The sequence below is a fragment of the Sinocyclocheilus grahami genome, unplaced genomic scaffold, assembly GCF_001515645.1.
Source record: "Sinocyclocheilus grahami isolate Dianchi unplaced genomic scaffold, SAMN03320097.WGS_v1.1 scaffold378.1, whole genome shotgun sequence".
NCBI classification, from domain to species: domain Eukaryota; kingdom Metazoa; phylum Chordata; class Actinopteri; order Cypriniformes; family Cyprinidae; genus Sinocyclocheilus; species Sinocyclocheilus grahami.
In genome coordinates, this window is record NW_015505557.1 from 1,479,502 (window position 1) to 1,505,646 (window position 26,145).

The following is a 26,145-nucleotide window of genomic DNA, read 5'->3' on the forward strand; positions in this document are numbered from 1 at the left end:
CGCTGATGTCAGATTACACACACACACACACACACACACACACACACACACACACACACACACACACACACTTTACTTTCCTACAGTTAGACACTATAAAGACGAATTCCAACTCACAAACTCAAAACCTGCAGAGGACAAATTTTCAGTTCAAGCTTGAACAACAGACTAAAATTTGCAATGCAAAAATGTTCAAAATTCACACAGGAACAACTGGACAGTTGAAACTTGAGGGCAAAAAACTTACAACCCTACAGAACAACCACTTCTGTTATTCTAATACATCAACTTTAGTCTAACTAGATGTTAAATTTAATTTGTGAAAGATAAATGAGCTGTGAGGTAAAAAATTCAGCCTGTACAATATTGTGAACCTGGATCGTTCTGCAGAGATCAAAAAAAAAAAAAAAAAAACATCTTGAGAACTAAATTTAAATGGGCAAACAGGGTGCAGATTTGCAAACAATAAATTTCATTTTTTAGTATGAATTCCCATAAACATGTTATCAAACAACATATGGAGTATTTCCAGAAACATTATAAAAGATTATTATATATATGCATTAAACAATGTTTTTAATGACAACTATAGAATTGTATATTAACTATATAGCACTACTTTTGTTATTATTTAAAAAAAATAACTTTGATTTTATGGTGGAACAATTAATTTCCTAGAATGTACTACTTTACTCTTTAAAATTGAGCCAAACTTCAGATTTACTTCATTTAGTTTATTTTAGTTATCTGAAAATTTAAATTAATTTGTGTATTAACTGTTTTTAGTGCAGTACTGGTCTAAGTTTAGAATAAAAACAGAAAAAACGTATATCTAAAAAAGGTATTCTACAATTCAGGAAATAAATAGGCATAACTAGTCAAAATTAAGTATGTAATTTTGTTTTATTGGACTAATATATGTCTTATCTTTGCATGAACTGCAATTCAGTAAATTCCACTTCCTGTCATTCCAATTCCACATCCTGTGGGACGTGGCCAATGAAATTTAGAATTCACATTCATGAACTGAAAGGGACCCAATTCTCAAATTCAGTATTTCACTCAACCCTGGTATCAACTCGAACCATGACTGTGTTGGTACTGAGCTCCGATTAGACACTGAAGTACTCTGGATCCTCATTATTTTGCTGACACAAGTAACTTTAGATAGCAGGCATCCTCCAAAAACAAGGATGTCAAGAATGCTCTTTTCTAGTCAGCATCTGATTAAATGGCCAGTAGAGTGTAACATTTCTCTGGGCTTCATCTCTTTCTGTAACATTGGTCTTTACCTGCAGGGCATCATAGTAAAGCTTCTTTCCCTCCTCGTCAGTTTTGTCTGACATGAGCCAGGCCTTCAGCAGGTACTCATAGAAACTGTCCCCCAAGCCTCCAACTGAGACGTGATCTGCAACACAGCAAAAACAGCAGAGTGAGTGAAAAATCTCTTCCTTCATTCATGTGCCAGCATAGTAGTCTGCAGTGTGACTGCTTTAAACAGAATAACACAAATTATTAAGCATAAACATGCACACACACACAAAATTTCACGCAGTACGAGAGATCTATAGAGAAGCGCTCTCATCTCAGCATTTTACAATGGCCATTAGCTTAATGATGATATTAAGGAGGTACATTACCCATGTTAAAAGAAATGACCCTAGCAACCACCTGTAACATCCTTGTGGCCAATACGAACACCCTAGCAACCACTGAAACATCCTAGTGACCACTTAGTATATATTAGCAAACACTTAGAATACTCTAGCAAGCACTTAGAACATCCTAGCAACAACTAAAATGCCCTAGCAACCACTTAGAACACCATAGCAACACCTAAAACACCCTAGTGGCCAATAAGAACACTTTAGCAACCACCTAGAACACCCTAGCAACCACCTAAAACACCCTAACAACCACTGAAACATCCTAGTGACCACTTAGTATATACTAGCAAACAATTAGAACACCATAGCAACACCTAAAACACCCTAGTGGCCAATAAGAACACTTTAGTAACCACATAGAACACCCTAGCAACCACTTAGAACACCCTAGCAACACCTAAAACACCTTAGCGGCCAATAAGAACACCCTAACAACCACCTAGAACACCACTGTAAGCACTTAGTAACCACCCAAAGCACCATTGCAACCACCAAAAGCACCCTAGCAACCACTTAGAACAGCCTAGGAACCACTAAGGACACCTTAACATCACAGAGGTGTGTATGGGTAAGCACCACTCACTTTTTCTAAAGAAAGTGTTCAAATCTAGCAAATTATTTAAATTAGATTTTAGTTAAAGGGGTCATATGATGTTGCTAAAAAGAACATTATTTTGTGTATTTGGTGTAATGAAATGTGTTCATGTGGTTTAAGGTTAAAAATACACATTATTTTCCACATACTGTACATTATTGTTTCTCCTCTATGCCCAGCCTTTCTGAAACGCGTTAATTTTTACAAAGCTCATCGTTCTGAAAAGCGAGGTGTGCTCTGATTGGCCAGCTATCCAGTGCGTTGTGATTGGCCGAATACCTCAAGCGTGTGACGGAAATGTTACGCCCCTTACTATACTGTGATGCCCTGTCCGGCCGGAGCGATGAGACAAAAACATTAAAACCCATTATAAACGAGGCATTTGCTGCATCCAGCGGGTACATAATTATGGATTATAATGACGGTCTTTTACGCGTTGCATCCCGCCACGTAAACATAAAACCATGACTGCATTTGTGATCGGAGAAATGACAAACAACAAGCGCTACTCTACCCTGCTCAAAACTCGTGTTTGAATCGTCAGTGGCAAAGTCAGAACAGCCGGCATTGTAGTCTACTCTACCAGGATCAGGAAACAGTCCTCCATAAAATGCGCTGGTCACATCGGAATATTTGGTTGAAGTGTTCTGGAACAGTGTTGTAAATACAACGTAACCACTGATTTCTAGTCGTGTCCTCTTTTGGAAGGCCAAACAAAGTAGTTTCGCTTTCACAACGAAACATACAGCGTCACACACGGCGGGCTTGAGTGAGCAGAGGCCGACGGCTAGAGTGAGCGGCGGCGGGCGGGCTTGAGAACGGCACGGACGGCTAATTCGACGAAGGAGCAGCCGGCGGGCTTGCGGCAACTAACCGAGCCGTTTTAGGTAGGCGTGGTTGACTTAACTTTTATAAAGAATATCTCTTTGGCCACTAAGATCCCATATCTGAACTACTGTATGTGCGGTGTATGCTTGAGTCTAGTGAATTCCTCCAGGCAGGTCTGTGTGCGTAAGGAGAAATAAAATGTGTATGCGTGTGTGTTTCTAGGTGGCCTGTGAATGGGGCAGTCCGTTCAGTGCTGTCTGGTCCACTGTGTGTGAGAAATGAGAATCTGTGGCTCGAGGAGCAGCACTGTTGTGTGATTGTCTGATTGATGATCAAGCTCATGAATATTTATACCTCATTAAGCACTTGTTTTTGTGATAGATATGTCAAGAGAAATCAAGCCTCAGTGCAGACAACCATAAAAAAAAATACACTGCCACGCTACTATTCAGAGAAAATGCACAGAAAGGAAAAACAAGCATTTTGCTTTAGATTAAATTCTTATTTCAAATGTCAAAGGGGCTTTTATGGTACCCATTTTGTCTGTTAGCGCTCGGCTACATTTCTGAATTAGGCAATTCTTTGTTAATCTTCCTCTGGGATACTCAAATTATGCAGCTCATGGGCCAAAATGTGCACCAGGGGGCATTTAATAAAACGACCTGCTAATAGCCGATCCTTGACTTTCATATGGCTTTAAAATGTGCAGTAACCAACAATTACAGCTATATGTGCTCAGATTTATATCCAGTCATAAGTGCTGGTCAGAGCCTTCTCATTTTACAGAACTATGTAGTCAAAGTAGGGCTGCACGATTATGACAAAAATCATGATTGTCGATTATTCCCTTGAAATTGTAATTGCGATTATTAATTATGATTATCACAATTTACATTGAATGATGTTTATACCATTGTTTGATGCAACTGCATGCCATATTTGTATATGAAAATAAACAAGCTGAAAACACACTAACTGAAAAACTTTTAGTGCTTTTCTATAGTATGAAGCCTCAAATGTCAACTATACATCGGGTTGGTTTCTTCTTTAAATTATAAAAAAAGTATTCATAAAAATATGAATGGTATTATAGTGTTATACTAAAACTAAAATTAAAACAATGGAAAAACCCTTAACGAATATAACGAAGAAAAAAAAAGCATCTTAAGCACACAGAATAACATAAGTTGACTTTGAACGATTAATTGTCACTTTGAATGATTCTGTAATTGTGGCATCCATAATTGTAATCGCAATTAGAAATTTGATTAATTGTGCAGCCCTAAGTCAAAGTGAAAAAAAGAAAGAAAAACCTCTCTTTCATAAAAATACATAATTCTTTCAACTTCAAAAATGCTGCCAGTCTGTTAATGTTTCAACTTTAAACGTCTTAAACCTTTACAAATATATCAAGACTTAAAGAAACTTTCACTGTAATTTATCTGTAAAATTCATAATGGCACTATCTAATTGGAAGCATCAGTTGTTATAAAACCTAAATGAACTACTAAATGAAACGCACATTAGAACATGCTTTAGAAGGTCTGTTACTTTGAACCAATCAGCGATGACAGTATTTGCATATTCTGATTCTTTGCTTCACCATTATTAAAAAAAAAAGTCATAAGACTTAATGAATTGAGAAACTTTCTTTGAATAAATCTGATTATCAATTAAAAGTACCTTTAAAAGTTTTAGGTCAGTTAGATTCTTAAGAGAAGTCTCTTATACTCACTATGGCTACATTTATTTGATAGAGAAATGCAGTAAAACAGTAATATTGCGAAATATTATAACAATTTAAAATAACTATTTTCTATTTCAATGCATTTTAATATGTAATTTATTCCTGTGACGCAAAGCTGAATTTTCAGCATCATTACTTCAGTCTTCAGTAACATGATCTTTCTGAAATCATTCTAATATGCTGATTTGGGGCTAAAGAAACATTTCTTATAATTATTATCAATTAGGGGTGGAACAGTTCAACTTACTCACGGTTCGGTTTGTATCACGGTTTTAGGGTCACGGTTTCGGTACGAGCTATGTTTAGGGAAAAATTATACTGTCAAATAAAAATAAATAACATAAGAATAATCTAACTACAAGCAACAGCACAAATAAATACAATAGAGTAAAGATACAAATAAAAAATAAACAGTGATTTTCAGGTTTTTTAGGTAGGCCTAACTAATTGAATTGAATAAAGTAATGAAATGTAAAACAGCATTGCATATTTGACTATAAATTAAAGATTAATATTTATTAAAGTTACAAAACCTATTCAATCAAGAGCAGTGAGTGATTTCTTTGTTGTTGCGTTTTGATTAATATTAAGAAAGTGCTGTCACTTTAAGACACTAAGTATGTTCAGCCGGTTATGTCTGCTATAGGATACTTACCAAGATGGGCATTTTGACAATTTTTGTGAAATTGTCCATTTAAACACAATACTTCAGAGACTGCTTAATATTCGTGCACGTTCTGAGATGCGCGTTTCGCGCTTCGGATGAGTGCACTCACAAATCTTCTCACTGCACGCACGAGCTCACGTCCTCTGGCTCTTAAATGTTTAAACTTGCAAATCTTACATGAGTTTAGTTTAAACACAGATATCAACGTGTGCTGTTCAGGTCTCAGCTGTGCGTGCGCTATCAGCACCCGGGTGATGACGGAATAAATGACTGCTCATATTCCAGCATACGGCATTCGCATTGAACAAGAGTGAATGGTTTGTCCACAAGGGGGCTGGACTCCGCTTCGTCCACGGTGAAAGCCGGTCCGGCGATCGACAGTGCGAAGTTGAAGTATTTCCTCAGTGACCAGCACGGATCAACTCTAGGCATGACGAAGCAATATTGTCCTCTTTTGGAAGGCCAAACAAAGTAGTTTCGCTTTCACAACGAAGCACACAGCGCCTTCACGACATGGCGGCGGCAGCAACAATACTACAGCGAGAATAAAAGTTACGCCTTCTTTCTTTGCGTGAACATTTGGGCGGCGTTATGCAAATCTTCCCAGATAGGGACGTAGATATGTGGGGGCGTGTTAGAACGAGCCGTTTTAGGTAGGCGTGGTTGACTCTTAACTTTTATAAAGAAGATCTCTTTGGATTTGAGACTTTAGTCTTTGCAACTTTACAGATCTTCTTGATGCACCAAGAGCTTGTAACACTCCAAAGAGAAAGGAGAAATTGAAATCGCATCTTATGACCCCTTTAAAATAAAAGTGCACTGCAAGCAAAGTGACATGACAAAACTAGATCACTCCGGTGATTTTGACAAGAGGAGTCTTTCTTGCAGTGCTTTATTTATTATAATGGGAGATGTCGTTTCATTCTCTTGCAGTGCAGACACAGAAGCAGTGATTGCATTCTCAAAAAAGTCTTTAAAAGACTTCAGCAGGAGGTCATTGATAAACTTGTGGCAGACTGGATTTGCCTGTAGGCCAAACTTTGAGCACCTCTGCACTACCTCATTAAGTTTCTTAGTCACATAAGATGGCTTTTCCTCACTGTCGTAGTAACGGCTCACACACATCACATAGAAACTCCAAACTGTCCTGCGCTGGTGGTAAGAGGGCTTCATTGTGCAAAGGATCTGTGAGGTCTTCTGTTGGTAAAAGCTTGACAGCAGGAAACGGGAGTTTTGCTGTCAGCTCTTGCAATGACCAGCTGAGATTATTACCCAACAGACACTGGGAACATGTGAAGCCTCTCTGTACAGCACTGAAGCATACAGAAAAGCCCTGAAACAGACCTCGTGCACGTCGGGTGCTCTATCATAGCCCCACATTTCATACTTACTCACAGCACAGCAAGTCCTTACTGAAAGAAAAATGGTAAGTGACAAAACTACAGCTAATCAAAACATATTCATTGTCTGATGTACATGTGGAATGGGGTTATGAACCAATGAGATTTCACTGTGGGTGGGGCTACAAGTGCAATGCGACAACATAGCATAGCATGAGACCTTTTGTCTATTCTGGAGCTTGACAGTACAAATCATTAACTACTTTTTTCATAGGGCTCAGATATTCAGCCTAACACTTCCTTTTGTGTTTCACAAAAGAAAAAATGGGAAGGACGTGAGGGTGACTAAATGTCCCCCTATATAAAGTTAAAACAAGTGCTCCTATTCAGTCTCTCATTAGATTTCATTTCGGTAGGATGTAACCTCATAAGACCGCTTACTAGCTTTTGGAACTTCTGTCGAGTGGCACATATGAAGCTAAACTGGAGACAGGCTGCTTTGAAACACTGAGAATTTCTGACAATGCAGGACTAAGTTTGATGTATAATGATGAGAAAATGAAAGAAGATAAAAGACGAAGGGTAGATTGTGGAATATATAGGATAGTTGATTCATGTTGTTGTTTCATTAAGGTCAACCCTAGAGTTACTAGCTGCTCAAACCCAAACATGACAACTGACCCATATGGAAAGCCCTTCAGGACTGTTCTGGACTACTTGTGCGAAGCAAAAAGACTGACAGCTATTTTTAAGTGCAGCCGTACGTTACCATCCCATCTTCCCTGCGGCCTGCTGCCATCTCAGATCATTTTTGTTTACGATCGTCTTAACAAATTACTTTTGTCAAAGGGAAAAAAGAAGGACTTGCTCCAATGCACAGGAAAGAAAACTTGTTTTCGTATTGCTACATTCTGACAGCTCAAAAGCCTCTTTTTTTTCATGACGATCAGAATTCATGTGCTTGTATTATCCCAACGACACACACTGCACTATCTTTACTCTCCTCTGGCTCTTCATCATCAAGTGCCTGCGTCATCACTGACCAAGAAGTTGAGACAGCGCTGCTCGCCACGCTAAGCCGTCAATAAACCCCTCGGAGCGAGGACGGCACGAAAGCCGGCTAATGCGGCAGAGCAGGCCTCACTGAAGTCATCATTCCAGTTGCTGGGGGACCAGCATAAAACCTCCCAAACTATTGATGTGTGTGTCGTCTACAGCATGAACTTAAGGAAAAGAGTGTGTATATTTCTGGCTGTGTTGCATAATTAACCCTTAAAGCACGATGAAGACAGAAGTGGCGAGAAAGCTGACATTTCTCGACAGTTTCAGGGGTGCCACTGGTCTAGTCAGTCTCATATGGCATGAGCACAAACCGTCTGCTCCAGATTTCACCCAAAAATGTAAAAAGCTGGCTGTAATCAGTGATTGCAAATGGAACTGCAAAGTTTTTTATCAGTTTGCTGGCGAGCAAAGTCATGTTTAGAAGTTCCATCCATCCATCCATCCATCACACTGACTTCATGCCAATAATCAAAACCCTGATTACGAGAAACAACCAGCTGTCTAATATATATATATATATATATATATATGTATGTATGTCTATATAATCTAAAAAATAACATCAAACCTCAAGGCTTCAAAAGAAAACCAGCCAATATAAATATATATTACATTTATATAAATATTTATGTAAATGTATATAAATACATATAAATTAAAAACACAAATAATATAAAATGAATGATTATAGTATCATAATTATTATATAAAAGTTGTATATTTATTGATATTGTTGATCTTCACAACACTAGCTACCAGCTATATAATAATAATAATAATAATAATAATAGTAATAATACATACTTTAGAAAACATGAAAAAACATCATATATTATTTCAGCTTTTCATTTGATGAACTATTCCTTTAATTTAGAGGCCCTAAAGAGAAAATGGGTCAATCCACTACAAATATTCTCTTGAATCTGCCATCATGAGAGTGTTTTGTGTACAAATCAACGCTCTATCTATAAGAGAAACACTTGTAAATCAATTCCACTTAAGAGAAAGCATTTTGCTCAACAACCTACGGATAAAGACACTAATTTTAAAGGGGTCATATGATGCGATTTCAATTTTTCCTTTCTCTTTGGAGTGTTACAAGCTCTTGGTGCATAAAGAAGATCTGCAAAGTTGCAAAGACTAAAGTCTCAAATCCAAAGAGATATTCTTTATAAAAGTTAAGAGTCAACCACGCCTACTTAAAACGGCTCGTTCTAACACGCCCCCACATGTCTACCTCACTATGTGGGAAGATTTGCATAACGCCGCCTAAATGTTCACGCTAAGAAAGGTGTAACTTTTATTCTTGCTGTAGTATTGCTGTTGCCGCCGCTGCCATGTCTTGAAGGTGCTGTGTGTTTCGTTGTGAAAGCGAAACTACTTTGTTTGGCCTTACAAAAGAGGATGATATCCGCTTCGTCATGCCTGGAGCTGATTCGTGCTGGTCGCTGAGGAAATACATCAACATCGCGCTGTGGATCGCCGGATTCGCTTTCACCATGGACGAAGTGGAGTCCAGCCCGGGGTCGCCACAAACCCGCCCGCCGCTGCTAACTCAAGCCAGCCTCCGCTCACTCTAGCCGCCTGCCTCTGCTCACTCTAGGCCTCGTTTGTGACGCTGTGTTTCGTTGTGAAAGCAAAACTACTTTGTTTGACCTTCCAAAAGAGGGCAACTAGAAATCAGTGGTTAAGTTGTATTTACAACACTGTTCCAGAACAGTTCAACCCAAATATCCAGATGTGTGCAGCACATTTTATGGAGGACTGTTTCCTGATCCTGGGAGAGTAGACTACAATGCCGGTTGTTCTGACTCACAGACTGTAAGTACGTTTTTATATTTAAAGAATTTGCCACTGACAATTCAAACGCGAGTTTTGAGCAGTGTAGAGTAGCGCTTATTGTTTGTAATTTCTCCGATCACAAATACAGACATGGTTTTATGTTTATGCGGCGCGATGCAATACAACGCGTAAAAAGACAGTATAAACCATTATAATCCGTAATTATGTCCCCACTGGATGCAACAAATGCCTCGTTTATAATGGGTTTTAATGTTTTTGTCTCGTCGCTCCGGCCGGGACAAGGCATCACAGTATGGTAAGGGGCATAACATTTCCGTCACACGCTTGAGGTATTCGGCCAATCACAACGCTCTGGATAGCTGGCCAATCAGACTGATGAGCTTTGTAAAAATCGATGCGTTTCAGAAAGGCGGGGCATAGAGGAGAAACAATAATGTACAGTATGTAGAAAATAATGTGTTTTTTTTATCTTAAACCGCATAAACACATTTCATTACACCAAATACACAAAATAATGTTCTTTTTAGCAACATCATATGACCCCTTTAATCATGACATTTCTGGGAAAACTTCTTGAGAATATTACATTTCAATGAATACTTCTGAGGTTCTTCAGTATGTGTGTGTTTTTGGACTTACGCTGGCCCCACTGTCCACTGTTAGGGTTCAGGTAATTTGGGTACAATCCTTGAGGTTTGTCCAGTCGATTCAGCACTTTTCTGATGTTCATTACCTGCAACGGCAGAGCACATATCGCTTGTATCATCACTTCAAATTATTAAGCCATAGCTAAGCTCATCCAATACAGTACGCCATTAAAAACGCAGTAAACAGCTTTTTTGATCCGACCGATGTCTTCCTACAGGAGACATAACTCATAAATCTACAGACTAGGTCACTTTCACAGTTTGTCTAGCCTCATTCAGAGCTTGTAATAGTGTCATTTGTCTGTGTCTATATTGCAGGTCAGGTCAGCAGATTCACTCGGAGAGAATCAGATCTGAGAATTGAAGAAAAGAGCATCAACATAACGGTTACGAGCAGAGGTCATCCTGGGTCACTGCTGTCAGCTCTTCTAACAGTTCACGATCGCTCCAAGTTCACATTTAGTTCAGTGTGGTGTTTAATGCACTGCAGAGGCGTGACGCCTGAACTGCTGCTCACCTTCTCTGCAAAAACTGGTCTTCCCGAAAGTGCACCGAGATGCATGAACTCCAAATGCAGCGTCCCGTATTCGGCAAGAATACTGCTTCCTCCTGACGCCCATGGCCAGTTTCTGCCGATCCCACTGCATGAGGAAGAGGAATTACATGAGGAGAGATTTATTTTAGTAACTCAGCAATTATGAGCTGTGTGTATGTACTGTACATCTGGTGTTGCTCTGAAAACCTTCAACCAGTCAAAATTGCAACTCGTATAATTTTATGCATTTCAGAATGAAACCGAATATTCAGAGAGAAATAAGGCAGGATTTGATTTTAATCATCAGACTTGATAGGATTCAGGGCTTTGATATTATTGGTGAGAATTTCAGTTGATTCATAGAATGGATATATACATATTATAAATATACACTATAGTTCAAAGTTTAGGGTATAATTTTTTTGAAAACAAAATTAATATAATAGTACCGAGACTTGCTACTGCCAATACATCCACAACATGCTGCTGTGAGCATGTAAGAAATATTGCTGCTGCAAATATAACATACATGAGATATTCCCATATAGTATACATGAATCACCTCGTAGCAGATCTATACAGGTGGAGCTGGGGAAGGTGGAGGGTTTCTGAAGAAAGCTGCACTGCTACGGCAAGCACTAGTCATATATTTGAATGTTGAGCAGCAAGCTCATTGGCTACCGATACAGGAGAGAACTAATCAGCTGTGTCATGTGATAATGATGCCATTAGGTCAGATTGAGTTAGATCTATCGGACTGTGTCATCTAGAGTTTCATGCCAGAACTATGTATATAAACATGAATAAATAAAAAATATAAATAAATATAACTACACACACACACACACACACACACACGTACATACATGTTAAAGTTCTTTTCAGTACTTAAACATCATTAATAACACATCTTACATGGTTGCCAAGTTGATTTCATGGCCTTGTTTTACAGAGCGGCCGTGTTTTCCTCCTGTGATTAGAGCCGCCTTTATTGACTTTCACTGGCACGCTTCCAACTAAAAGCTGACAACTTAACTCCGGCCTGAAAATGGAAGCCACGTCTCCTGACCAGCTGCTACTACCCCGACATCAGATCCGCTCTGTGTGGGCCTTTGTGTCAACACCAATTATGAAGATAAATTACTGCTGAGTAATGACACGTAATCACAGCTTTAAACGAACAACATTCTCCACTTTATTTTTAAAGCCTAATTCTACAAAACAGACCGTGTAAGATATTTATGTCATTAAGACAGCAAATTACCCACAGTAGCTCTGGCCTGGAGGAACGGAGTACTGCTAAAGTACTCTAACGGTTTAATTCGGAGGCATTTTATGTGAATGTTTTTCAATGTGTGATGCAACTGGATGGCAAAGAAGTCCACACATGTCTGTGTAATTAATGAACAATAATTTTGACTCCAAGAGGACATTTTCTAGCCTGTGGTAGGGAATTCTTATTAAAAAAATATGAGGTAAAGGCCTCATATTTCAGGCCACAGCAGGAAACACATGCAAACACCTCTGGAGTGTTGCTGCCAATGTCATCATTTTTTACACAGCGTTGATCTGCCTCTGGCACTACAGAGCTCTGTGCATTACACACGCTGCAGGGCTCTACTGTGTGAGGAAATTGCTGTGTGTGAATGTGAAAATGCATTCAGTGATATCTGACACCTGACCAGAACTTGCTAACATAAAATACATAAACAACTTATGTACAATCAAATTATACTGTGACTGGCTGCTTTTCAAAGTCAACAAAATGCCCAAACGCAATGGTTTAAGGATTTTTTTTTTTTAGTGGGTACATTTTAGCTGGAATTTAATTAAACCATATTGACTTATGTGAACCAAACTTTACAGTAACTTTCAATCATATCATGTAAAAAAAAAAGTATTACATGTATAACACTTAGATCAATAGTTAAAACGCATTTAAGTAAAATGGTGATTAACAGCTATTCGTGATTTCAATATGTTTTGTTACACTGGAAAAAAATGGTTTAGAAACATTTACTCAGAAATTGCTGATAAAATAAATTTGTATAATACATTTGAAATAATGAAATATTAAATCAATAATGTCTTGAAGTAGACTAAATTTGTATTTTCTTGTAAAATGTGCTCCAATAGACTTTGGTCTGTCTTCTTTTACAGTAAAGCAAGTTAATATAAACTTTTCAATAGAATTTTCTTTATCAAATTTTCCTCACTCTTTTTGCTGCATTACTACTTATTTATGCATATATAGTATTGTCACAAATTATTACTGCAGTCTCAGAAAAATCTGACTGAGCCCCTAAGGGCACGAGTACTCCTAAGCAAATGTTAGTGTAGAGCCCTGAGCTGTGCCAAACCAATTTGTTTTTCATTACACAGATGATTAAAGCATGTAACACAAATTTAGGAAAACAAAGGGAAAAGAGATGCCAGGAAAACAACAAAAAGAACATAAAGGCTCTTTCCTGAGAGATTCCCACATACAGAATTATCTGCTCTCTAATGATATTTCATATGCACGCTGATAGACAATTCCTTTACATAATATTCAACGGCCAAGAAAATAACATGAAATTACATAAGAACAGCGACATATTCCTGAATATGGTGGCGTTTCATGGAGTTTTAATTTAATTTCATGTAAATACTTGAGGCTTATTAACACAAAGTCATTTTTGTCTACTATTCAATGTGTAAATTTTTTTTAGGAGAATTAAGTCATGAGTCATTGAGTATTGGTCTGAGTGCTGTACTCTACACTGTCAGACACAGCAGATATAACTGTTTTTTACTTCTCTTTAGTAAATCGCTTTGGATAAAAGCATCTGCTAAACACAAATGTACTGTATATGTAAATTTTGCATTAAATGGGACATTGGATGCAAAATTCACTTTAACATGGTGTTTGCATATAATGTGTCTTAGCACTGTGTGGACACAACCGCCCTACAATGATACAAATCCATTCACTCCTTTTTTTTAATCCCTGATAAACGGTCTCAATTATCAAGTGTTTTGATTTTCTGAGCAGTATGACGTCATATTGTGCAGGCCCTGCCCACGACCGCTGACAGACTGTCCCGTATTAGCATATCTCCGCCCTCAGCCAGTTGTACGCTGTCCGCAACAATGTTTCGTAAGCAATGCAGGTGTTTTGTAGTTGGATGTAAAAGTGTACATAAGAGTCTTCATTTTCTCCTGACATCAGAGCCACTGAGGACGCAGTGGATTAGTTTTGTTTTTTATGGTAATGCGCCACCGAATAAATCTAAACTCGTTTATGTCAGCACAAATCATTCTACACCAGACTGCTTTCTGAGTGAGGGACCATTCAAGGCAGGTTTTGCTAAAAAGTTCAAACTCAAGCATGGATCAGTACCCACTGTTCATGATCCAGCTGCACCTCAGGAAGTAGTAAGTCTCAAACTTTATATTTTTTATGATTATTTGCAAATCACCTTCTTTCACGGAAGAGAGGAGTGGGGTGAGCAGAGCTCATTAGCATTTACAGAGACATGCACCGAAACAGGTCGCTGTGAACACAGTTGTTTTTGACAAGGTAAAAAGGGTGTTGTTTTACACGACCACAGAGGAATTTTAACCAAAGTATGTTACAGATATTTCATGAAGACCCTAAAGAATCATACCAACTTGTGGAAAATGGGCATGCGATGTCCCCTTTAAAGCAACCGAATGTCCATGCGTTTCATTTGTTTAGATATGCAAACTTTCAACAGAGGCATACAGAAAAAGCTAGTTCTTTCTCAGCTGTCTTTCTATGTAGACCCATGTCCCTCGCAGTTGGACACTTAATGAGCAGTAAGGGATACATAACAAATGATCTGCCAGAGCCCTGATAAAATACCATTAGCCTGAATAATTAACTAGCGCTGGAGTGAAATACGAACTCCACCAAATGAACCGAAGCTCATGTATCCTCAGGCTGCTACAGAACTTAGCCTTTATGTTTGACATCAGACCAGAATCTCACAATGACATTCTCTCCATCTCTCTCGCCTCCAACCTAACATTTCATTTATGTAGCCCAGAGGCCACATATGCATGCTATATATTACAGAGATCTATAAAGCAGTCGTACCCCACATAACAGTGATATTGATCCGTTAGGATAAAATTATATGCGCTTGTGTTTATATTTCATTAACGTCTGCAGACAATAAAAAAAACAGTGCAGACAATAAAAAAAACAGCACAGTCATACTGGTAACAGTTATGACTGCTCCAGCAATGATCAACAGCAAAATGCCTCTGAAATTAGGCTAATCACATCACGCACATATTCCTAACAGCCCAAGTCTTCTGAATTGATTACCCAGCTAGAGTTTAAGAGCCTGGGGCACGGTGGCGACTCGGCCATTTGTCATAATAAAACGGAGATTAGCAAAAAAGCGTTTATACCATTCTTTACTCCATGACATCTGCTTAATGTAAAGCTCAATTAAACTGTAGAACAATTTTCCGTCATTTTGTTCGATTTTATTTCGTCTGGGGCGAGAGGAGAGTCTTAAAAATGGATCAAACGGAGCTGTGGCTCTCAGAGGAGGGAGAGGGAAGAGTAAAGTCTCATTATTATCTGACCTCTCACCTTCTCCTTCTGTTTTTTTTTTTTTTGGCACGGCCAGAAGAAACGTCCTCATCAATCCCTATCAAAAGCATCCATCATGCAAAAAAAGCCTGTTATGTAACCCCTACATATGCCCGTAATAGATGAGTAACTGAAATAAATGTGAACAATTGTAAAATACCATTTAGAGGACATCAATTATCTAGAGAGGAAAATGATGGCAGAAAAGCACACAGTATGTGGCCTATTCAAAGCACCGTTATGAAGCTTACATTTCCAACCAACACTGAACATCTCAGCGAGGTGCAGCCGTCATGCAGTTACTGTCTTGCCTTTTTATGAAACGAATACATTATGTGAAAGGCACATTTACCCACCTCAATAGAAAATAAGTGTTGACTGACACTCCATAACTTTCTTGAGTGTTTCTTATTCAAGCATGCATGCTTATGCTATTGGTGTGACTCACTGTGCCATGTATATATACAGTGGGGCAAAAAAGTATTTAGTCAGCCACCAATTGTGCAAGTTCTCCCACTTAAAAAGATGAGAGAGGCCTGTAATTTTCATCATAGGTATACCTCAACTATGAGAGACAAAATGAGAAAAAAAAATATATATATATATATGGTATATATGTGGTTTTCATCTCACTGATCATCAGTGGGTGAAAATTGCACATTCAAAAGTGAGTACCACCCTATTAAGAACCAGTAATAGACTCTCTCCTTTAATCTCCCCACAATATCTCTCAAATAAACCTGTGGATTCTGCATAATAACGAAAAAATTGCTCTCAACAGGTGATTTGAAGTCCGATAGCGATTGCCTTGAAATGTATTTTTCAAGGAGGTGAATTAGTATACAAGTGCCTCATTGATTAAACTAGATGAATTAAGAGATACAACTTCTCAGAGTGTTTTATTGTGCGGACTAAAAATGAACATGATAAACAAATATATTAAACTCAATCAACAAAGCTAGACGTGAGTGGTAGGATGAACGGATGGATGGAAAAACGAATGAAATTTATTAGAACAATTGATAAAAAAAGATTTATACAAAAATTCATGGTAAAATTTTTTAATAAAAAATGATATTGTTTACCTATTTTCCCATTATTATTATTTTTTAATAAAATATAATAATAATAAATTAATTATTTTTGTCCAGCGTCAATGCAGTCTAATATGCTTTTTATTTTTATTTTATGGATAAAACAGTTCCTCAAATTATCTTCTTTCATGTTACTGTAAACTGAAGTCATACGGGTTTGGAAAAACATGAGGGTGAACACACACACACACACACACACACGCGCACGCACTCACACACACAGTAGAGAGCATAAATATTGAAATAATAAAAAAAGTATGTGTGTATGTGTCCATTAATAATCCGAGGTATGAGCAACAGTAATTGTGATTGTTTTGTTTGCAAGTGAAACTAATTAAAGTGAAGGATGGCTCAGCCTTCCACCTCTTTGACATGAGAACAGTACTGGTTATGTTCCAAAAATGGGTATATCTAGAATTAGATGCTTAGAAGTTAAAAGCATGGCCTTAACAGGCTTGTAATGAAATACTTTGCTCTTCTCTTGACCATGCAGCATGCAGGATTTTTCAGTTTATTTTAAGCGAAGGAGGACAAACAGAATTAAAGTGATATCAGACAGGTAGCACGGTAAATTTGATTTGGGAATCCTTTATCTGCCTTTCAAGCTTTCATAAAAGGAACCAGGATGGAGTGCAGAAAAGAGATAAGCTGCAGAAAAATGACCATGAAACATATTTCACTGAGCAGAGGATGTTGAAAAACTCTTCAGCAACAGGGGTCAACAGTCACATGAACACATGACTAGATGGGCTGACGACAGACACGGTAAAAGGAAGGAAAGGGTAAGATGGAGGGAAAAAGTAAAAATAGAGAAAATGCTTCAGGCTGCTTGACTTTAACCAAGGGGAACGTGGGGGGAAAAAGTAACGAAGGACTTATGTTTATGCATGAAGGGAAAATGTTCCCTCTTGAATAGTTAACGTGGAGCAAATGTGGAATTTGCAGGAATTCAGGACAGCAGGAAGAAGCGTAAGAGGGCAGGTACTGGATGATGGCTTGAGCATTTGACACACTTCAGGAGTTTAAAGAGCTCCATGTACTTGGCAGGAAGTCGCAGGGATGATCTAATGCAACATATACCATCAAATTGTTAAATTCTTGGAGTCTAGGTGCGGGATTCATGATAATCTTCTTTAAAAAAAAATGAATTACATTTATTAGCACAAATCATTAAAAAAAGGGTTGTAAAAAAATTATCTTGTAAAAAAAAAAAATGTAATAGATAGATAGATGGATAGATGTCTCTGAAAATGTTTTTTTTTGTCCACGTCTTTTGTCCAAAGTAAGTGGAGTCCAATTTTATTTTTATTGTATGGATAAAACCGTTGTTCAAATGATCTTCTTTTGTGTTATTGCAAATGGAAGTCAGGGAGGGAGGGAGGGATGGAAGTCAGGGAGGGAGGGAGGGATGGAAGTCAGGGAGGGAGGGAGGGATGGAAGTCAGGGAGGGAGGGATGGATGGAAGTCAGGGATGGAGGGATGGATGGATGGATGGATCTGAAAATGTTTTTTTTTTGTCCAAAGTCAGGAGTCCAATTTTATTTTTATTCTATGGATAAAACAGTTGTTCAAATTATCTTCTTTTGTGTTATTGCAAATGGAAGTCACACAGGTTAAGAAAAAAATGAGGGTGACTTTCATTCTTTTCCTTATAAAAGAAAAAAATACTTTTTCCAGGAACGTTCTTTTAAAGAAAACAAAATGTTCTTGCTTTTCTTTTGCTTAAGTTAGAACATAAGGAAATAGTACTCAGGGAAACTGTTGTCATTAAAAAGTTTTGTGAATGCAGCTCCTAGAAATGTCAGTCTTTTTCAAATACATTCAGCCAGACCATCAACTAAAGAGAGACGTTGAAAGTGGTGCTTACACATGTAAATGTTTAATATCTCTATGAAAAGAACTGGCCATTAATCTACTATTTCTTTCTCTTCTTTTTCTCTTCTTCCTATTTCAACCAAACAATGTTTTAAATTCCACTTTCAAATACCATGGAACGAATTGGTTCACAATTTTGTCTTTTACAAGTGAACTGAAAGTGTTTAAGAGAAAAAAAGCAGTAATCAAGGATTAAACAATAGAAACAATCGCAACAATCCTTCAAAGCGGAAAATGGAACAAAAGGAAACAGCTGCATCAAGAATCAATAAGCAAATAATGACACATTTACTGCTGGTTTAATTTCAAACACACTGGGAGTTGCGTCGTCTTACAGTTAATTGAACAAATGCTTTGTGCATTTCTAAGCAGCAATAAATGTTACAATTTGGATTTTATGCCACAATTAGAGACTACACATTATGACTGTTCACACTGTGTGAAGGTTTTGCTCGTGCAGTGAGACTGCTTTTAAGCAAACTTGTGCAAGGAGAAACAGAAGTTGACGGTGTGAAGGGAAAGTCATCCACAGAGACCCTCAGTCTTGCTTCAGCCAAATCTGGGTCAAGGTTGTCTGCAAAATTAGGCCTCTTCTGTCTTTTCTCGCCTTTCATTTTCTGCCTGAACATTGGGGACTCACAGTAGACAGACGGCATAATAATAAAGCCCACAAACCACATACAGATTCAAATTTCTGTTGGCTTGAGGCTGATTGCTACTGCAAGTGGGTCAATACTCACACTGGCGAGTGCATAAAGTTATGTGAAATCTGTCCAAACATACGGTGTTTTAATTGAGGTTTATGAGCTGTTTATCACCTTTTCCTAATAAGTGAGTTTCATAACTGCTGCATCATTTGACTCTCTTCGATGAGATCTCAAGATTTGCTCAGTTAAACAGATTCAGAAGAGAATATGAATTCATAGCATAGAAACTGATGATGGCTGTGATTCATGCTCTCATCAGACACTGAATAGGTTTATGATCTCCTGTCCGGAGCTTTCAACAGACAAGAACGCAGGGCTAAATCAAGGATGATGGGACCGCCGAGGAACAAACAACAGCTCGTCACTGAGTGTTTAAAAGCCCTAGCTATATATATATATATTGTATATAAACTATAAATAAAATTAGTAATTTCAAAATATACTATCTTACATACATTTCTATTATACAAAATTAAAATCTAAATGATTTATTCATGTACAAATGTAACACTAATATAAATGCAGTATGGAAACAAAATAGGCATAAAACTGGTGATAATTAAATGGATATAAATTCATACATGTATGTGTAAAAATATCATTAATATTCCTTATATTTATTATACGTATAACATAAACATTTTTATTTATTTGTATTATATGTATATGTATAATATAATACAATAACTAATATGCGTTATATCTCTCTCTCGCTATAAATGCATTTTGTTTATTATATGTAATAATATATTTATATTTAATATACTTTATATTTATTATGTGTACTTTAGAAATGAATTACTAAATTAAGTGGATATGAATGCGAAGTCATCAGTTCCATACTACCTTCAAATTGAGTTTAGCTCCTCATGACCCCTTTCACTCTCCCTGATGATTTCCTGTGTCTCTCCACTGCCTTGTCATATACAGCCATTAAAAGCCCATAAAAACCTGAGAATCCTTTTACAAAATAAAACATTGTCCTTCTTTGAAATGACTTCAACTGTGCACCTTTCATGAAGATGCATGAGGATATGTCTGCCCACTATGAATACACTTACATAACCACATTCAGCCTGAAAAGGGTCTGCGACACGAATTACAGGCGTACGGCGGCGGCACCACAGGTGCCTCGAGCCAAAGCGAACAATAGCGTGGAAGCAAACAGCATTAGCAATGTGGACAGAATTAACGACGTAGGTGACCAACATGAAGGGAGGAACGCGCCTTCGGTAGAGGTGATAGGAGCACTTGTGCTAAGTGCAGATATGGTGGAAAGCTATATTTACTGACAGAAAGTGAAGACCATTTGTCCTGTAGCTGTGTTATTAGCCACTCCTTGTTATAAAACGCTCGGCAGCTCCATTTAGAGCATTTGTCAGAGCACTTCACTCCAGTTCTACTGCAGTTTAAACAAGGAAACACACCGCGGACACTCAAGCTAATATGAAAAGCTTTGATAAACACTGAAGTATGTTTCTGCTCTCTACCATGTGCCGCCCACTCATTCTGCATTGTCCTCACCAGCGGTGCCTGACTGCAAAAAGACAAGAGTTGTGTAGTCTTGTCAGTCGAGGGATAACTCATCCAATCAAATCCTCTGACAGCTTGTCTTTCTCAAGATCTCTGCACTGATTTTCTGCTTGCCTACGATTGAAGAGCTTCGGGTTAGGGATGCTCCGATCCGCCTTTTTCGCTTCCGATACCGATACCTAGGGTTCGGTATTGTCCGATACCGATTCTGATCCGATACCAGTGAAGTTTGTTTTCCCTCATAAATGTAGAATTTATATATCTCTGTGTGTGGAACTGATAATCATTCTTTCACAATCTACTAGATAAAGACTACTTCATTATAAAGAAAAATAAAATAAACAAATATGAAAAAATATAGGCTTATGTATATTTATAATCTATGACAAAAATTTATCATAAACTAGGTTAGTGGATAATTCGGCAGCAAAAGTTATTCAAGAAAAATCAGTGCACAATAATTTTAGAAATCCAAACATTTAGTGAAAAACTATTTTGTGGGGAACAAATAAAAGTGCTAAATATGGTACACATTGCTATTTGTATTATAAAATCCATTCATTAAAAACATCCATGAATGTATTTATATATAAGTATATACTATAAAATTAAAATACATTTATTTTAAATGTATAGCATATTTTTTAATAAGGCAACAACATATAATAGATACGATAGGACAAAACAAATACAGTGCAGCACAAACTGTTTTTATACAGTCAACCCTCAACGGTTATATATATATAAGGAACTCTGTTATTTTTACAGGAAAATACAACAAAGTATATCGTTTACATGTAGCGCATCAATTCTGCATGTTATGCAAGACTCTCGCTCTTTGAGCGTGTGAGAGAAAGCGACGGCGAGTCGTGCGCCTTCACACTAGAAACACGTTACGCCAAATACACAAACACAGGTGCGCTGCGCATCCATTCAAATGAACTGAAAAATATCAGATCGCTTGACACAGAGTGAAACTCTGAAGCGCTCAGTCAGTGTGTTCTGTGACTGTGAGTGAAAATATATCTGTGCTAATCATATACTCAGCATCCAACTCGCACACTGGTGAGTAAAATCTGAGAATTGATTTGCCATTGGCTAATATTAGACATCATTTAGTCGCCCAGAGTGAAGATTTAGTCGTAGAGGGTTGACAGTCTATGTATGAGCACGAAGAGCATTGTAAGCGCTTCGTGTTAAAAACCGCAAAGCACAAACGGAAGAGAAATTGATGCGTAGTGTATTATATCTGTGCAACAGTTAGTGAGCCTTTCTTTTAACAGTTTTAAATTTCAGTTACTGTGCATAATGGGACCACATAATGATCTTGGCGAGAGCTTTACCAAGCTGACTGCTGTAATCGAACGCGACCAGGGTTTAAAGGCTGAACGAATGACTGACAGCCACAGCGGAGAAAAGAGTTTGTGTGAACTTTAATGTAAGGACTTAAATATTCATATGTAGCTCACATTAAGCTACCATTTGGCTTCAGAAGTAACACAGAATAATTCCCACAATCGAGAAAAAAAATAAAAATAAAAAATCTCGGATTTGGATCGGTTCTCTCTGACCGATACCCGATCCGAGAAAAATGGCACTATCGGAGCCGATATCCGATATGAATATCGGATCGGCGCATCCCTACTTCGGGTGGCCAGACATCCATCACAGACCAGGACAACTGGGATCTCTGAACCTGTTGTGAAGTGTATGAATCAGGAGTGGGCTGCATGACCATATAATCTATTTTATGTCATTTTATATTATGGTCATGGTCTATTACCCTAATATTTTTTTTCTGTAAAGTAACAGCTTTGGATAATACAGTGAATTCAAATACACCACACATTAAATCTATTTGATCTTATTTGATTATTTTCTCTTTTTACATAGAAAGTGATGGTTGCAATCCAAAAGAATAGATTTATAATAAAAGATAAGTCTGGCATTAGTGCAAACCCCATAAAGTCAACTTTGTGATATTTGATACATAAATTAAGGACTCTAAATTATCAGCATGATCAAACATAGCTGAAAAACCTGTTGAGCACAAAATAGTTAATGTCTTCTATTTTCTGATTGGCAGATTATACTTTTGTAGCAAGTAAAAGCCTATTATTGTATTACACCTACAGCTCATGGTACACATGTCAATTTGCTGTCAAATCTTTTCTGATTTTTATAAAGTAAATGTAAGGAATAAATGTTATATTTCAAGATGAACAATTACTGGACTTAAACTTAAACCTGATTATCTGTAGATCTTTATTTTTTTTTAGAAAACAATGTTAAAATCTATCAAATATGATACAGCAGGCTTATAAAGAACATTTATTTTTTTCATCTCTAAATCATCAGCGCACTCCATTGCATTATATATTTTGAAACTTCAGAGCATACATATTATTGGGAAATATAGTGTGAGAACTGAAATTTATATGCATTATTTAAGTAATCGGCTATATTGTTATAAAGATCTCATTGATGTACAATACATTCTATCAAAATTTTACTTTTTGGCCATATAAACATCAAAAACTGCAACAAATTGCATATTTTATTTTGGGCCCTGTTAAAAGGTGTTTTTTCCCCCCTCCTATATAAGACATCAAGCCTGATGTACCAAATATGATATTTAATACATTAAATATTAGATTTTGTCTAAAGGTTCAATAAAAAAAAGGTTTAAAAAAAAAAAAAAAAAAAAAAAGACTTTTCTGACAATTATTTCATGTTATGCTTAACGTTATGTAACTAACATTATAAAACAGACAGCTCAAACTCAATTCTTACTGGATGAGTTATGTTTGGATCTGCTAAAAAATAGTCAAAATGCAGACAACCGTGATGCACATCTATTGGATACATGACACACATACATATTAATGTGTGCAACTACAAACATCTAAACTCCACGTCTAAACATATTGCAAATACATCTACCGTGGTGCAATATAAACAATACAGAAAAATGTACTCATTGACCGCCACGTGGTATATACACAGTCAAATCCCTCAAAACTAGCGTTTATCTAACCACATGCAGCACAAACACATACACGCCTGCCTTGAAATGCACTTGTTTATGATCAAAATCTCACATGTACTGCCAAAATCTGTCTTTGATTATAACAAAAACAACAACAACGCATGAATACGTACACATATATGACTATATTACCATCTGGACTACAGGTAATTATGTTGTAAATAATGTTCAGTTTCTTTCACAGACCAACTGTTTCGCTTCATAAGACCTCAATATATCGTCAGGAGTAGAGATGCACCAATTGCAATTTTCTTGGCCGATTCCAATTTTTTGTTAGTGTGATCTGCCGATACCGATTTTTGCCGATTCCGATTTTCTTTCCAAGAACTATAATTGACAGCATATACAAACAAAAATCTATTTTTTTTTTCAACGCAAAGTTTTATTTTCATAAAAAACACAAGTAAAAAAATCAGTAATAAAATAAGAACAAAAAAAAAAAAAAGGCAAACAGCACAAATAAATGCAATAGAATAAAGTGAGCTATGAAACTAAGTTTTTCAGGTTAAGTTTTTATTCAGTTATACTACAGAAATGAAAGTAATCAAATGTAAAATAACACATCCAGTGTTATTTTAGATTTGATTACTTTAATTTCTGTAGTCTTCATTGTAAAAAATTAAATACAGATTAATGCTTACCATTAAAGTTATAAAACGTATACAGTCAAGAGCAGAAAGTGGTTTTCTTTGTCTTTTGTTCTTTGCTTAACATGACAGACAGCAGCAGGAATATTGGACTGAGGTCCCTTTAAGAGTTTATCCACGGACCCAGTATACTGTTACACAACATGCGTTCTCTTTCTCAACTATTTAACGTTCCAAAACTGACTGTGTTTAACTGGATACTCGCTAAGACAGACATTTTGACAATTTTGTATGTATTTGAACGTTTTAGCGCAGTTAGCCACTCATTTTGATATTTGTGACTCACAAGCTGTTTGAGACTGAGCGCAGATTGTGCGCGCCACTAATATAGATCAGTGGTGGTGCGCGCGCGTTTAGTATAAGAGCGAAACTTGCGGGAATGACTATAATGCGCAATACAAGCACTATTTAACCGGAGCGAATGAGACGTGTGTGAGAGAGAAGGGGTCGTCAGAAAGATGAGAGTGAGAATGCCCAGCTGATGTTATTGCCTGTTCCGCTGGTAACAAAACGGATCGGTTTGAAATCGGAAAGAAGTGAGACTGATCGACCGACCACCGATCCGGGCCGATCATGAGGAAAATCGTCCGATTCCGATCCCTGGCCGATAGATCGGTCCATCTCTAGTCAGGAGCCACGGGAATTAAATTTGTCTTGCGTGCATATGCTTTTTTTTCTCAATTTTATGAATCACAAAGGATAAAGGTTTAAAAAAAAAAAAAACTTCTTTACTGTTCTTCTGAGGAAGAAAAAGTCACCTAGTCACCGGAAGGTGAGTAAATTAACAGCAAATTTTCATTTTTAGGTGAACTATTCCTTTAACTGATATTTCTGAGACCAAGCTAGCTGAAAGACACTATGTTGAATTACTAAAAAATGTATAAGAGCATAAAACAGCAACAAAGCAAGAAGCACTTTAACATTCAGAGAATCGAGCTGCAGAAAATGGCTTCTGCAACAAAATAATCCCACCGAACTGTTTGTTTATTATCACATCTTGGTGAACCGGGTGGTGACAGAGAGATGCTGCTGGGTTTGAGGCTTCAGATACAGTGCTTAAGACAGGCAGTGGAGAGATCTGACCTGCTTGGCTGAAGAAAGCCTCGGGAGTTCATGTGGAAATGTGTTTGTTTGTGCATCACTGACCTCTTTAGGTTGAGAAGAGCCCAAGGGACACCAGTAGGGGTCTTAAAAGCCGGCAACAGCTTCTCTCCTAGTTCAACAGCTTTTCTCCTGAACACCTGAAGTAAAAGAAAGACAGACACACAAGTTAGTCTAACCTCATCCACACACAGAGGCAACAGAGCCGTATAACCTCTGGCTGCCCCTGCCTTCCCATAAACTCACCATATTTATTTTATCAGTCATATTTGCATGATACACAGAGTCGGCTGACAGAAAGAGAGGCATTGATATTCTGCCGAGGGCAGTATCCGGGAGACGGCTGATAAGAGCAGATAAGACGAGGGCCCGTGGCCCGCTGTAAACCTGCTGCCTGCCTGTCATCTTCTGTCGGCTACCTGGCCCTTCATTCCACTCCTCTGACAAGTCAAACCATCAGGGAGCTGCTACCAATCCCTCGACCGGCAAATATGCTGCATATCTGCCGCCTGCTGAGATGATATCGCACTGAGCCGAAGCGGACTAATCTGGCTTTAGCCGTTTTATCCAGAAACATGATTTTTTTAAGTGATACTTAAAGGGGCCATATTCAACACTTGTGTTTAAATGTTTAAATAA

The 26,145-nt window shown here is 37.5% G+C and overlaps 1 protein-coding gene across 1 annotated transcript in view; it reads right to left on the reverse strand.

The window, feature by feature from the left end:
• The window catches only part of LOC107549685 (mannosyl-oligosaccharide 1,2-alpha-mannosidase IA-like), a 37,401-nt gene extending 11,628 nt beyond the window's left edge, over nt 1-25,773 (reverse strand). The window contains exons 1-5 of the mRNA XM_016230860.1: nt 25,753-25,773; nt 25,552-25,646; nt 10,874-10,997; nt 10,349-10,442; nt 1,293-1,408 (exon numbers count right to left, since the gene is read on the reverse strand). Of these exons, the coding sequence (XP_016086346.1) occupies nt 1,293-1,408; nt 10,349-10,442; nt 10,874-10,997; nt 25,552-25,646; nt 25,753-25,773 (450 nt within the window). The remainder of the gene's footprint in view (nt 1-1,292; nt 1,409-10,348; nt 10,443-10,873; nt 10,998-25,551; nt 25,647-25,752) is intronic.
• Between the last annotated feature and the right edge of the window lie 372 nt (nt 25,774-26,145).